Here is a 15,634-nt window from a genome sequence, read left to right as displayed (position 1 = left end):
AGTTGATGCAAAGAGTCAATATTTGCAGTGTTGACCCTTCTTTTTCAAGACCTCTGCAATCTGCCCTGGCATGCTGTCAATTAACTTCTGGGCCACATCCTGACTGATGGCAGCCCATTCTTGCATAATCAATGATTGGAGTTTGTCAGAATTTGTGGGGTTTTGTTTGTCCACCCGCCTCTTGAGGATTGACCACAAGTTCTCAATGGGATTAAGGTCTGAGGAGTTTCCTGGCCATGGACCCAAAATATCTATGTTTTGTTCCCCGAGCCACTTAGTTATAATTTTTGCCTTATGGCAAGGTGATCCATCATGCTGGAAAAGGCATTGTTCGTCACCAAACTGTTCCTGGATGGTTGGGAGAAGTTGCTCTCGGAGAATGTGTTGGTACCATTCTTTATTCATGGCTGTGTTCTTAGGCAAAATTGTGAGTGAGCCCACTCCCTTGGCTGAGAAGCAACCCCACACATGAATGGTCTCAGGATGCTTTACTGTTGGCATGACACAGGACTGATGGTAGCGCTCACCTTGTCTTCTCCGGACAAGCTTGTTTCCGGATGCCCCAAACAATCGGAAAGGGGATTCATCAGAGAAAATGACTTTACCCCAGTCCTCAGCAGTCCAACCCCTGTACCTTTTGCAGAATATCAGTCTGTCCCTGATGTTTTTCCTGGAGAGAAGTGGCTTCTTTGCTGCCCTTCTTGACACTAGGCCATCCTCCAAAAGTCTTCGCCTCACTGTGCGTGCAGATGCTCTCACACCTGCCTGCTGCCATTCCTGAGCAAGCTCTGTACTGGTGGTGCCCCGATCCCGCAGCTCAATCAACTTTAGGAGATGGTCCTGGCGCTTGCTGGACTTCCTTGGGCGCCCTGAAGCCTTCTGCAGAAATGCAGTGGAAATGTTTTTTTGGTATTCAGTTCATTTGCATGGCAAAGAGGGACTTTGCAATTAATTGCAATTCATCTGATCACTCTTCATAACATTCTGGAGTATATGCAAATTTCTATCATACAAACTGAGGCAGCAGACTTCTCAAAACTTTTGGCCACAACTGTACTTGCTTCCCGACTCTCAGCGTACACCGTTACACACAATGAAACAATAAACGTGCAAGGATTAGCGGGAGACAGCTGAGCCCATTCTGGAGAGTTGAGTGCATGAATTTTTGAAATTGTTTTATTTAATTAGGCAAGTCAGTTAAGAACAAATTCTTATTTACAACGCCGGCCTACGTTTCGCCACACATCCCTCTTCTTCTTGTTGCAATATTTGAACTGATACTCAAGACACATTATCGTCACACATATTTGAGATACTTTTCGCTGACAGTCGCAACTCAATCAGCTAGACATATTGCCACGTGCGCGGACCAAATTGCGGGATTCCCAAATAGGCATAGGCCTACACACTTGTGATTTAAAACAATCCACGGGGGGAAAAAACTATATAAATTGTGTGGCTAAGTCATGCTCTCTGAAGTATTTTGAATGTTTTTATTTAGACAGGAGTAATTATATACATTTTGACAAAACATCAATTTAGTTTAGGGGAAACCAGCATCCTAACAGTGCACCCGCCAACTTTTCTTTCCAATTTGCAAGAGGCTGAAACCAGACCTCTGTATATAATGACGAGATCCTGTCCCAAATGAAGGAAAGGTTGAGGTCTACATAGTATGCCCATAGAAAAGCATTGGGCTTCTTCTGGACAGATTTTGGCGAGAGTGAGCCCTCTCTCTTCGCCTCTTCCTCTCTGCTGAAAAATAGAGTCTGGCTTACTCACTCAAGTCACACACATGGTGACAGGATTAACTCACACAGGTGCACTTTAGTATGCCATAAATGGGGGGAGCAAGACAGTATAAGAGCCAGTGAGTGAGAGAGAGAGGGGGAAAAAGAGAGTCCCAATACAAAGGAGAAGAGAGCCAGTGTCACGTTCCTGACCTATTGTTCCTTTTCCTTTTATTTATTTAGTTGGTCAGGGCGTGAGTTGGGGTGGGTTGTCTTTGTGTGTTTTGTTTAGTCTATGGGTGTTGTATGTGTATGGGGTAGAGAAGAGTGAGGTTGTCTAGTTATGTCTATGGCTGCCTAGATTGGGTCTCAATCAGAGACAGCTGTCATTCATTGTCTCTGATTGGGAGCCATATTTAAGGCAGCCATAGGCAGTAGGCTTTTGTGGGTAGTTGTCTATGTCTAGACTATGTTGCATGTTTGCACTTAGTCATTTATAGCTTCACGTTTTTCGTTTGTTCTTCTTCAAAATAAAGAGAAGATGTATTTTGCACACGCTGCAGCTTGGTCCACTCTCTCTAAAGAAGACGATCGTAACAGCCAGTGAGCGTGAGAATGCTATTTTTTGCTGTTTTTACCCTTCATCTGATTCTCAGTCCCGTTAGGACAGTTGGATGCAGCATGACTCTGCATATCAGCACAAAACACAAACACCACTGCTGCCAGCTACTCTATACCTTCGCTTGACATCTACTTACACTAGTCAACAGACAACAAATCTCTGCATACTAAGTTGTGAGTGTATGACCATATAACAGTATCAAGCCAGTAGCAGTATGGTAAACAACTCGCATTGCTCCATCCTCTTACCATTCCAGGCCAAAGATCCCGTAGAAGACGGTGCTGCGAACATCCGGGCCCTCCAGTACGAAGACGCTGCGCAGCACATTGAGGTGGAGCTCGTAGTCAGGAACGGAGCACACCAGCCTGGCCTTCAGGAAGGACGTCCACTTCCTCTGCAAAGTCCTCTGGCCCCCCCAGTCACCCTGGAGGGAGGAGAGCGAGGTTAGAGATAAACAGGTCATCAGAGTCACACAAACGCACATCAACACAGGTTTGCTCAGGTTTGCTCATGGTCATACATACCTATACCACACACTCATACATTATACACACAGAGACAGGTGCACACACACACACTAACACAACCCCACACACTAGAAGCATTATCAAGTACCACTGAATGAGAGTGTTTGGTTCTGGCTCACAGTGTGCCTACTTGAGCATATTTACTCTAATTGTATTTCGGGCAGCAGCAGCAACAGCAGAGGAGGTGCTCGGAGGCGATGGCATTGAGAAGAAGCCTGAATGGGCAGATTGTGCACCTCATTTAGAGCAGAGACTTCTCGTCTCTTTGTTTGTCGGGGTTTTAATACATCACCACTGGAAACATATTGTGTGATTCAATGTTGTTTCTACTTCATTTCAATGAAATGACGTTCAACCAACAAAGAATTGACGTCTGTGCCCAGTGGGTTGCGCTTCCTTTCTGTTTTTCATAAAAAAATATTTCTACCCAGCCTCTGTACTTTATCCTTCAGAAAATACAGTAGTCATAGTAAACAAAGTAAATTAAACAAACACAAAACAGCACACATCACTCATACAGTACCGGTCAAAAGTTTGGACACACTTACTCTTTCAAGGCTTTTTCTTTATTTTTACTATTTTCTAATAGTGAAGACATCAAAACTATGAAATAACACATATGGAATCATGTACTGTAGTAACCAAAAAAGTGTTAAACAAATCAAAATATATTTGCGATTTGAGATTCTTCAAAGTAGCCACCCTTTGCCTTGATGACAGCTTTGCACACTCCTGGCACTCTCTCAACCAGCTTCATGAGGTAGTCACCTGGAATCCATTTCAATTAACTTCTCTGGGATATGTGGGATGTTAACCTCCCACTTGGCCAAAAGCCAGAAAAAATGCAGCGTGCCAAATTCAAATATATTACTATGAAAATCAATCTTTCATGAAATCACACATGAAAGACACCAAATTAAAGCTCCACGTGTTGTGAATCCAGCCAACATGTCTGATTTCAAAAAGTATTTACGGCGAAAGCACACCGAACGATTATGTTAGGTCAGTACATAGCCACAGAAAAACACAGCCATTTTCCCAGCCAAAGATAGGAGTCACAAAAAGCAGAAATAGAGATAAAATGAATCACTAACCTTTGATGATCTTCATCAGATGACACTCATAGGACATCATGTTACACAATACATGTATGTTTTGTTTGATAATGTGCATATTTATATCCAAAAATCTTAGTTTACATTGGCGCCATGTTCAGAAATGCCTCCAAAATATCCGGAGAAATTGCAGAGAGCCACATCTAATAACAGAAATACTCATCATACACTTTGATGAAAGATACATGTATTACATAGAATTAAAGATACACTTGTTCTTAATGCAACCGCTGTGTCAGATTTCCAAAAAACTTTACGGAAAAAGCACACCATGCAATAATCTGAGACGGCGCTTAGATATAACAACATTTCTCCACCATGTTGGAGTCAACAGAAATAAATATTCCCTTACCTTTGATGATCTTCATCAGAATGCACTCCCAGGAATCCTAGTTCCACAATAAATCGTTGTTTTGTTCGATGATGTCCATTACTTATGTCCAAGTAGCTACTTTTGCTAGCATGTTTAGTACACATGTCCAAACGCAGATCCAGGCGAACGTTGAACGTAAACTTCAAAAAGTTATATTACAGGTCGAATAAACTTGTCAAACTAAGTAGAGAATCAATCTTCAGGATGTTGTTATCATAATTATTAAATAATGTTCCAAGCAAAGAATTCCTTTGTGTCTACAGAAGTAATGGAACGCAAGGCGATATCATTTGGAATGCGCATGACCAAGAACTGGCACTCTGCCAGACCACTGACTGAAACACCTCCCATCTGGCCCCACATCACAGTAGAGGCTTCATGCAACGTTCTACAGACTGTTGACATCTAGTGGAAGGCGTAGGAAGTGCAAACAGATCCATATCTTACTGGGATTTGAATAGTCGATGAGTTGAAAATCGACCAGCCTCAGAATTCTCACTTCCTGTTTGGATTTTTTCTCAGGTTTTTGCTTGCCATATGAGTTCTGTTATACTCACAGACATCATTCAAAGTTTTAGAAACTTCAGAGTGTTTTATACCCAATAGTAAAATAATATGCATATATTAGCATCTGGGACAGAGTAAGAGGCAGTTCACTGAAAATGCTGCCCCCTATCACAAAGAAGTTTTAACAGGTGTGCCTTGTTAAAAGTTAATTTGTGGAATTTCTTTCAGCTATGGCCAATATCTTTTTGGGCTGCTAGCCAAGTAGGCCTGCCTCAAGCATGGATGCCACATCTGGCAACTGGATGGCTGTGCGGTAGACCGTACACCGTAGATGCTGGGTGCCAATGGAAAGGAGGTTGGGGATTTGCTGAGAAGCAGACAGACCTGTGGCACGCCTCCAGTTGTAGTCTGGCTAGCGACTAATGTGAACTCTGTGTCTGCGGATCTGTCGCCGCCACAACTGTCATCATCATGGGCGACTGCCACTGTGCCATTGGGGTGAATCGAGCCCTCCCCCCTCCACCCCCAGATTTAAATCTGCATGGGCTGCTGTGGCCCAGTTAGGGCTGGATCCATCACATTCTACCCCCCACCATCACCACTTCCACAGGGCAGACATGTCCCCATTCCCAGAAAGCTGCATTTTTGTATACAGGGGTACTGCAAGCATGAAACAATGGAGATGACAGTTACATCAGGCACAGCCAAAGAGAGAGGAGGAGGAGGAGGAGTGAAAGAAACAGCCTTCTGTATCTCCAGGAGTGGTTTCTGGGCATGCTGATCTCCAATGAAATGAGGTGGTGAGAGAGGGGGGGGAGTGGGAGGAAGAGAGGGGGAGAGGAGAAAGAGTGACAGAGAGAAAGAGAGAGAGAGAGAGAGAAAGAGAGAAAGGGGATGGGGTGGAGAGAGAGAGAAATGGGGAGAGAAAGAAAGACTGCCATTGGAGCGGGCTTGGTGGGCTTCTACCCTGCCTGGCAACAGTGGCACACCAAGAAACCCCTCCGAATGCAGCTAAGACAGCCTCCCGAGTGGCGCAGTGGTCTAAGGCACTGCATCGCAGTGCTAGCTGTGCCACTAGAGAACATGGTTCGAGTCCAGGCTCTGTCACAGTCGGCTGCGACCGGGAGACCCATGGGGTGGTGCACAATTTGCCGAGCTGAGATGTTCCCGTCACGCACTAGCGACTTCTGTGGCGGGCCGGGCGCAATGCATGCTGACAGGGTCGCCAGGTGTAAGGTGCGGCTGGCTTCCGGGTTAAGCAGGCGTGGTGTCAATACTCAATGTGGCTTGGCTGGGTTTTGTTACTGAGATTACTCACCACAAAATCTACTTAATCCTTTCATCACAGGAGCCCTTTATTCAAAAAGGAGCTGCCGGAGAAGGGGAAGGTGAGCTGGGGTTCTAGTCCGATTAAGGAAAAGGTCAAACCACCCTCTGCTTCCTACTATAATGTACAGTCTCTGGACAATAAACTGTGTGAGATCAGAGCGCATATTTCCTACAAGAGAGAAATGAGTGACTGTAACAATCTGCTTTACAGAGACTTGGCTGATGGAGGAGGTGTTTGATCAGGCTAACAGCCTGGCAACAGTGGTGTTTCCATACATCGCGCAGACATGGAAAAATAACTTTGTGGGAAAAACAAAGGCGGAGGAGTATGATTCATGATCCACAACTCATGGTGGGATTGTTCGAATGTACAAACTCTTAATAGTTTCTGTTCCCCTGACCTGGAATACCTCACAATCAAATGCCAAACCAATTATCTCAGAGAAAATTCACAGCTGTGAGACAAACAACAGATAATTCACAGCTGTTTGTCTCACAGCTGTGTACATCCCCCCCAAGCCTACACCACGCTGGCACTCATGGAATTACACAGGACTTTGAACAAATTGGAAACAGCATATCTCAAGGCCGCATCCGTTGTCGCCGGGGACTTGTAAGGAAAATTCCCTTGAAATTCCACCAACACATCTTTTGCCCCATTCGCGGGAAACAAACATTAGACCATTGTTATTCTCTATTTCAAGATGGATACAAAGCCCTCCTTCACCCCCTCCTTCTGCAAATCAGACCATGGCTCCATTCTGCTCCTCCCCACCTATCGGCATAAGTTAAATCAGGAAGCGCACGTGGTAATGTCTGTTCAACGCTGGTCTGACCAACCGGAATCCATGCAAAAGGACTGTTTTGATCACGCGGGCCGTCTCTGGGAATAACATAGATGAATACACTAACTCTGTCTCTGGGTTTATTGGTTTATTTGGATCCCTAGAAGGCCAGCATCCCGGAGTCACCTCTTCACTGTTGATGTTGAGACTGGTGTTTTGTGGGTACTATTTAATGAAGCTGCCAGTTGAGAACTTTTGAGGTGTATATTTCTCAAACTAGACCCGCTAATGTATTTGTCTTCTTGCTCAGTTGTGCTCCGGGGCCTCCCACTCCTATTTCTATTCTGGTTAGAGACAGTTTGCGCTGTTCTGTGAAGGGAGTAGTACACAGCGTTGTACGAGATCTTCAGTTTCTTGGCAATTTCTCGCATGAAATAGCCTTAATTTCTCAGAATAAGAATAGACTGGTGAGCATCAGAAGAAAGTGCTTTGTTTCTGGACATTTTGAGCCTGTAATCAAACCCACAAATGCCGATGCTCCAGATATTCAACTAGTCTACAGAAGGCCAGTTTTATCGCTTTTTTAATCAGAACAACAGTTTTCAGCTATGCAACATAATTGCAAAAGGGTTTTCTAATGATCAATTAGCCATTTAAAATGATAAACTTGGATTTTTTATTTTTTATTTTTTTATTTCACCTTTATTTAACCAGGTAGGCTAGTTGAGAACAAGTTCTCATTTGCAACTGCGACCTGGCCAAGAGAAAGCATAGCAGTGTGAACAGACAACAACACAGAGTTACACATCGAGTAAACAATAAACAAGTCAATAACATGGTAGAAAAAAGAGAATCTATATACAATGTGTGCAAAAGGCATGAGGTAGGCAATAAATCGAATAATTACAATTTAGCAGATTAACACTGGAGTGATAAATCATCAGATGATCATGTGCAAGAAGAGATACTGGTGTGCAAAAGAGCAGAAAAGTAAATAAATAAAAGCAGTATGGGGGTGAGGTAGGTAAATTGTGTGGGTAGTTTACAGATGGACTATGTACAGCTGCAGCGATCGGTTAGCTGCTCGGATAGCAGATTTTTAAAGTTGTTGAGGGAGATAAAAGTCTCCAACTTCAGAGATTTTTGCAATTCGTTCCAGTCGCAGGCATCAGAGAACTGGAAGGAAAGGCGTCCAAATGAGGTTTTGGCTTTAGGGATGATCAGTGAGATACACCTGCTGGAGCGCGTGCTACGGGTGGGTGTAGCCATCGTGACCAGTGAACTGAGATAATGCGGCACTTTGCCTAGCATAGCCTTGTAGATGACCTGGAGCCAGTGGGTCTGACGACGAACATGTAGCGAGGGCCAGCCGACTAGGGCATACAGGTCGCAGTGGTGGGTCGTATAAGGTGCTTTAGTAACAAAACGGATGGCACTGTGATAAACTGCATCCAGTTTGCTGAGTAGAGTATTGGAAGCTATTTTGTAGATGACATCGCCGAAGTCGAGGATCGGTAGGATAGTCAGTTTTACTAGGGTAAGTTTGGCGGCGTGAGTGAAGGAGGCTTTGTTCCGGAATAGAAAGCCGACTCTAGATTTGATTTTGGATTGGAGATGTTTGATATGAGTCTGGAAGGAGAGTTTGCAGTCTAGCCAGACACCTAGGTACTTATAGATGTCCACATATTCTAGGTCGGAACCGTCCAGGGTGGTGATGCTAGTCGGGCGTGCGGGTGCAGGCAGCGAACGGTTGAAAAGCATGCATTTGGTTTTACTAGCGTTTAAGAGCAGTTGGAGGCCACGGAAGGAGTGTTGTATGGCATTGAAGCTCGTTTGGAGGTTAGATAGCACAGTGTCCAGGGAAGGGCCGGAAGTATACAGAATGGTGTCGTCTGCGTAGAGGTGGATCAGGGAATCGCCCGCAGCAAGAGCAACATCATTGATGTATACAGAGAAAAGAGTCGGCCCGAGAATTGAACCCTGTGGTACCCCCATAGAGACTGCCAGAGGACCGGACAACATGCCCTCCGATTTGACACACTGAACTCTGTCTGCAAAGTAGTTGGTGAACCAGGCAAGGCAGTCATTAGAAAAACCGAGGCTATTGAGTCTGCCGATAAGAATATGGTGATTGACAGAGTCGAAAGCCTTGGCCAGGTCGATGAAGACGGCTGCACAGTAATGTCTTTTATCGATGGCGGTTATGATATCGTTTAGTACCTTGAGCGTGGCTGAGGTGCACCCGTGACCGGCTCGGAAACCGGATTGCACAGCGGAGAAGGTACGGTGGGATTCGAGATGGTCAGTGATCTGTTTGTTGACTTGGCTTTCGAAGACCTTAGCTAGTTAGGGCAGGATGGATATAGGTCTGTAACAGTTTGGGTCCAGGGTGTCTCCCCCTTTGAAGAGAAGGATGACAGCGGCAGCTTTCCAATCCTTGGGGATCTCAGATGATACGAAGGAGAGGTTGAACAGGCTGGTAATAGGGGGTGCGACAATGGCAGCGGACAGTTTCAGAAATAGGGGGCCCAGATTGTCAAGCCCAGCTGATTTGTATGGGTCCAGGTTTTCCAGCTCTTTCAGAACATCTGCTATCTGGATATGGGTAAAGGAGAAGCTGGGGAGGCTTGGGCGAGTAGCAGCGGGGGGGGCGGGGCTGTTGGCCAAGGTTGGAGTCGCCAGGTGGAAGGCATGGCCAGCCATTGAGAAATGTTTGTTGAAGTTTTCGATTATCACGGACTTATCAGTGGTGACCGTGTTATCTAGCCTCAGTGCAGTGGGCAGCTGGGAGGAGGTGCTCTTGTTTTCCATGGACTTTACAGTATCCCAGAACTTTTTGGAGTTAGAGCTACAGGATGCAAATTTCTGCTTGAAAAAGCTGGCCTTTGCTTTCCTGACTGACTGCATGTATTGGTTCCTGACTTCCCTGAACAGTTGCATATCACGGGGGCTCTTCGATGCTATTGCAGTTCGCCACAGGATGTTTTTGTGCTGGTCGAGGGCAGTCAGGTCTGGAGTGAACCAAGGGCTATATCTGTTCTTGGTTCTGCATTTTTTGAACGGAGCATGCTTGTCTAATATGGTGAGGAAGTAACTTTTAAACAATGACCAGGCATCCTCAACTGACGGGATGAGGTCAATATCCTTCCAGGGTACCCGGGCCAGGTCGATTAGAAAGGCCTGCTCGCAGAAGTGTTTCAGGGAGCGTTTGACAGTGATGAGGGGTGGTCGTTTGACCGTGGACCCGTGGCGGATACAGGCAATGAGGCAGTGATCGCTGAGATCTTGATTGAAGACAGCAGAGGTGTATTTGGAGGGCAAGTTGGTCAGGATAATGTCTATTAGGGTGCCCATGTTTACGGATTTAGGGTTGTACCTGGTGGGTTCCTTGATGATTTGTGTGAGATTGAGGGCATCAAGCTTAGATTGTAGGACTGCCGGGGTGTTAAGCATATCCCAGTTTAGGTCACCTAACAGAACAAACTCTGAAGCTAGATGGGGAGCGATCAATTCACAGATGGTGTCCAGGGCACAGCTGGGAGCTGAGGGGGGTCGGTAGCAGGCGGCAACAGTGAGAGACTTATTTCTGGAGAGATTAATTTTTAAAATTAGAAGTTCGAACTGTTTGGGCATAGACTTGGAAAGTATGACAGAACTTTGCAGGCTATCTCTGCAGTAGATTGCAACTCCTCCCCCTTTGGCAGTTCTATCTTGACGGAAAGTGTTATAGTTGGGTATGGAAATCTCAGAGTTTTTGGTGGCCTTCCTAAGCCAGGATTCAGACACGGCAAGGACATCAGGGTTGGCAGAGTGTGCTAAAGCTGTGAGTAAGGCAAACTTGGGGAGGAGGCTTCTGATGTTGACATGCATGAGGCCAAGGCTTTTTCGATCACAGAAGTCAACAAATGAGGGTGACTGGGGACATGCAGGGCCTGGGTTTACCTCCACATCACCCGAGGAACAGAGGAGTAGAAGGATGAGGGTGCGGCTAAAGGCTATCAAAACTGGTCGCCTAGAGCGTTGGGGACAAGGAATAAAAGGAGCAGATTTATGGGCATGGTAGAATAGATTCTGGGCATAATGTGCAGACCAGGGTATGGTGGGGCACGGGTACAGCGGAGGCAAGCCCAGGCACTGGGTGATGATAAGAGAGGTTGTATCTCTGGACATGCTGGTCTCAATGGGTGAGGTCACCGCATGTGTGGGGGGTGGGACAAAGGAGGTATCAGAGGTACGGAGAGTGGAACTACGGGGTCCATTGCAAACCAAAACAATGATAACTAGCCTGAACAACAGTATGCAAGGCATATTGATATTTGAGAGAGACATACAATAAGGCATAAAGTGATTGCAGGTCTGGATTGGGAGAGCTAGCTAAAACAGCAGGTGAAATAACAGCAGCTAGTCAGCTAACACAGCAACAGAAGGTAAAAATGGCGACGACTGGGCAGAGAGGGTCGGATTAACTACACACAGATCCTGAGTTAAGGCACAGAGCCGACAGATAAAACACAAATAAACAGAATGGAGTACCGTGAATTAATGGACAGTCAAGCAGGCATCAGCTATGTAGCCAAGTGATCATAGTGTCCAGGGGGCAGCCGTAGATGGAGTAGTGAGGCCTCCACTAAGCTAGCACGCGTTTAAAGTTAGTAGCCCGGGGGGGGTGGTCTGCTCAGACGGAGGGGGTCTGCTCAGACGGAGGCCGGTTGAGGGCACCGGTTGAGGGCACGTCTGCAAACCAGACGTGGTCGTGTCGACAGAGAATCCAAGCCGGATAGCGATGGCGAAAGAGAGGTTGTGAATTGTAGAATTGTGTTTGCTAACTGGTGCTAGCTTCCTGGCCGCGCTAGCTGCAAGATAAGCTAGCAGTTAGCAGACCGGGGCAGGCAAGTTAGCCTTTGGGGGACGTCGCGATGGGGGGGAAGTCTGTTTTTGCCTCTTCGTGCGGTGACGTCGATAGACCAGTCGTGGAATTAGTAGGGTTCCAGGTAGCTCTAGGTAGCTAACAGGCCTAGTAGGTTAGCAGAATGGGCCTTCAGCGGGCCCATTAGCTAACACAACGTGCCATTGGAACACAGGAGTGATGGTGACTGATAATGGGCCTCTGTACACCTATGTAGATATTCCATTAAAAATCTGTTTCCAGCTACAATAGTCATTTACAACATTAACAAGGTCTAAACTGTATTTCTGATCAATTTGATGTTTTTTTAATGGACAAAAAAATGCTTTTCTTTCAAAAACAAAGACATTTCTAAGTGACCCCAAACTTTTGAACTGTAGTGTAGGTAGAATTTTGGGGCTCCCGAGTGGCGCAGCAGACTAAGACACTGCATCTCAGTACTAGAGGCGTCACTACAAACCCTGGTTTGATTCCAGGCTGTATCACAACTGGCTATGATTTAGGGCGGTGCACAATTGGCCCAGCGTCGTCTGGTTTAGGGTTTGGCCGTCATTGTAAATAAGAATTTGTTCTTAACTGACTTAAAGATTCAATAAAAAAAGGGCGGGCTTCTGAATCTTCCTGCGGTTGCAGTTAAAAAAAATATATATACTGTATATTACACATAATATATTCCTTTATTTTTATTACAATTTTTTTTCTTTGCTTCCTCTTGGGACCCGGCAAGCCTCTGCATTAGTCCAGCCCTGAATATGACCCTGGTTATCACTCTACTAAATAGCAGAGTGCGTAGAGTGCATACCAATAGTGTTGGGTCTGTGACATCCACTTGTATTGATCATATATTGTCCTCCCGCACCCTCTTTTTACACTGCTGCTACTCTCTGTTTATTGTCGATTGTCACTTTATTTCTATATTTTTATTTAACCTGGCAAGTCAGTTAAGAACAATTTCTTATTTACAGTGATAGCCTACTGGGGAACAGTGGGTTAACTGCCTTGTTCAGGCGCAGAACGACCGATTTTCACCTTGGGGATTCGATCTAGCAACCTTTCAGTTACTGACCCAACGCTCTAACCATTAGACTACCCCACTCTTAATGAGTGTAGACAGCCTGCTGCTGCCTGCTGCCATTCTGCTTATCGTTCAGGCACAGAACGACCGATTTTCACCTTGTCAGCTCGGGGATTCGATCCAGCAACTTTTCAGTTACTGGCCCAACGCTCTAACCACTAGACTACCTGCCGCCCCACTCTTAATGAGTGTAGACAGCCTGCTGCAGCCTGCTGCCATTCTGCTTATCGTCAGATGGGAGGAGGAGAGGAGGTTGGGGCACACGTGGGTAACTTAGGGGCCCTGCCTTAATTGGGTAACTGATTAATAAAACAATTAAAATAAACTGCATAATAAATAAATGTGACTGGTCAATTGTGTGAGTCGGGGGCTGGGCCCAAGCCCATAGGGTGCCCAAGAGAGTAAAAGTTTTTTTTAAAGGCAGGTGAACCTGCAACCACAGCACTTCAATAACACTTGAAATTATATATTCTTTAAGCATTACAGGGATACGGTTCTGAATATATACAGCAACACCTCCCCCATAGGCATTCCTGTATCTTCTGTAGATGTTAGATCCTTGTATTGCTACTGCTGTATCATCAAAGGAATTATCTAAGTGAGTCTCAGAAATGGCTAATATATTCATGTTATCTGGTGTTAGCAAATTATTGATTTCATTACATTTATTTCTAAGGCTACATATATTAATATGGGCTCATTTTAGCCCTTTCCTGGGTAACTTATCAGAGATATACATAATATGAAAAAGAGCAAACAAAGCAAGAAAAAAAACATTATTCAGCAGTCCATCAACCAGTTGGTGTGTGTAAGTCTGTGTGTGTGTGCTGAGGAGTTGAAGCTACGAACCCACAGGCTTGGCTCTCTGATGACTTCCAGGCTTTTGGGAGGGAGGGTGTACAATGATTCTGGCGGATGTAAGCAATGTCCGCATGCACTCTGGGAGTTTTAACGGATGGGATCAGTTCTTTCCTCTTCTGGCGCACAGCTTCAGGATAGTCCTCGTTGAGGAAGATATACGTTCCTCTCAAGTTCTTGGCCCTTTTCAGAACAGCTACCTTGTCCTTGAACCTCAGGAACTTGAACACTATCGGCCTGTGCCTGTCACCTGTGCCAGAGGTGGGTTCTACAGTCCTGTGGGCGCACTCAACCTCAATCTACCGGTGGTTCATATTCAGTTTCTCATTGATAATTTCCCTCACTTTGTCCTCAGACTCCATCCAGGTCTCATGTGGAGATTTTGCAATTCCGTCCACAACAATATTGTTCCGCATTGATTATCCCTCGAGATCTGATTTCTCCGTTATTGTTATCATACAGAGCTGATGTCCTCTCTCAATGACTTACAGATTGTGGTCATCTGGCCGTTCTCCTGTTTAAACTCATTGAGCTGACCCTGGGAGAACTGAACACTATTCTTCAGGTCCTGGAACTCTCTGGTCAGATCGTCCATTCTTTTATTAGTTGACTCCACCAGTATTTGGACACACCTGAAGCTATTTTCTTGTTGTTGTGACAACTGCTTGTATAACTCTTTTTGTTCATTCAAAAGATCCTTTACCTGCGATAGAGAGACACCACTGTCCTCAACGGTATTCCCAATGGTGTTGGTCTTTGTCATTGGTAGCGACATAGTCTAACGCTGGTACTCCACGCAGTTCCAACCAGCACAGCTCGCAGGGCCGTTGCAAACAGCAACAAACAGCTGGGATTTCAATCAGCCACAAGCCCGCGAATATCCGCGGTCCCAACCACAAGGGCTAACCGCGTCGCAGGCTGTGTTCAAACTGTCAAGAAAATCTGGCTAGCTTGATATGCTTCGCCAAGCAGCAGTTCTTCAGACCTTAGGGTTTGGAAGTACGTGTGTAATTGGTTCTTCAAGCTTCTGAGATTGAGGTGAGTCCCACATGTGAGATATCTCACTCATAATACCAGAGAACCTGGGTTACGCAAGTAACCTTGAGTTTCCTTGTGTTTGATACCGTTCTATTCATTCCATTGCAGCTATTGAGCCGTTTCTCTGCTTTCTCCCTACATTGAGTTGGGCAACCCCTAATGCCATAACACATGCCCCCCTTCAGGCCTACCTTGCAGATGCGGGCCACCCGTGCCACCCTGGTCTGGCTGGGGTAGGCCATCTGCTCCTGGTTCCTCTCCGTGAAGAAGAAGTAGATCTTGTCGTCGTCGCCCACTGAGCTGTTGACACTCTCCTTCAGCAGCGCCGAGCCCACAAAGTCCGCCTCTGCTCACACAATAACAAAAACAGATCATCACACTGTGTACATTCTGTCCAACTCCTGGCAAAGCACATACTATGGAGAGATTAATGTTATTGTAATCCTCATACCATGCCACCTACTGATACAGAGGATAATGTAGGTGGAAAGCAAGGTTAACCACAGTATATGAATTAGAGTATGCTAAGATGAAGGCAGAGCTTGTATTATGAAGGAATGAATATTAAATGCCCTATATTTTCGGCCAGTACCACAGTTAGTACCACACTTGGGTTCAAATAATTTGATAATATTTACTGCATTTTAATGACTTTCATATACATTTCAAAACAATTATTTAGACAAAGTTTATTTGAAAATACAAGTAGTTCAATATTGCCGGAATGTATTTGGAAATTGGAATGTATTGTCATGTATTTACAACTAAC

The 15,634-nt window shown here is 45.4% G+C and overlaps 1 protein-coding gene across 2 annotated transcripts in view; it reads right to left on the bottom strand.

The window, feature by feature from the left end:
- Positions 1–15,634, bottom strand: part of LOC129860373 (semaphorin-4G-like) — an 85,700-nt gene that overhangs the window by 9,282 nt on the left and 60,784 nt on the right. For both annotated transcript variants that reach the window (XM_055930729.1, XM_055930728.1), the window contains exons 8-9: positions 15,057–15,211; positions 2,601–2,776 (exon numbers count right to left, since the gene is read on the bottom strand). In XM_055930729.1, coding sequence (XP_055786704.1) covers positions 2,601–2,776; positions 15,057–15,211 — 331 coding nt within the window. The remainder of the gene's footprint in view (positions 1–2,600; positions 2,777–15,056; positions 15,212–15,634) is intronic.

This window comes from Salvelinus fontinalis, chromosome 8 (genome assembly GCF_029448725.1).
Source record: "Salvelinus fontinalis isolate EN_2023a chromosome 8, ASM2944872v1, whole genome shotgun sequence".
In the NCBI taxonomy this organism is placed as follows: Eukaryota; Metazoa; Chordata; class Actinopteri; order Salmoniformes; family Salmonidae; genus Salvelinus; species Salvelinus fontinalis.
This window is presented reverse-complemented; position numbering and strand designations above follow the sequence as displayed.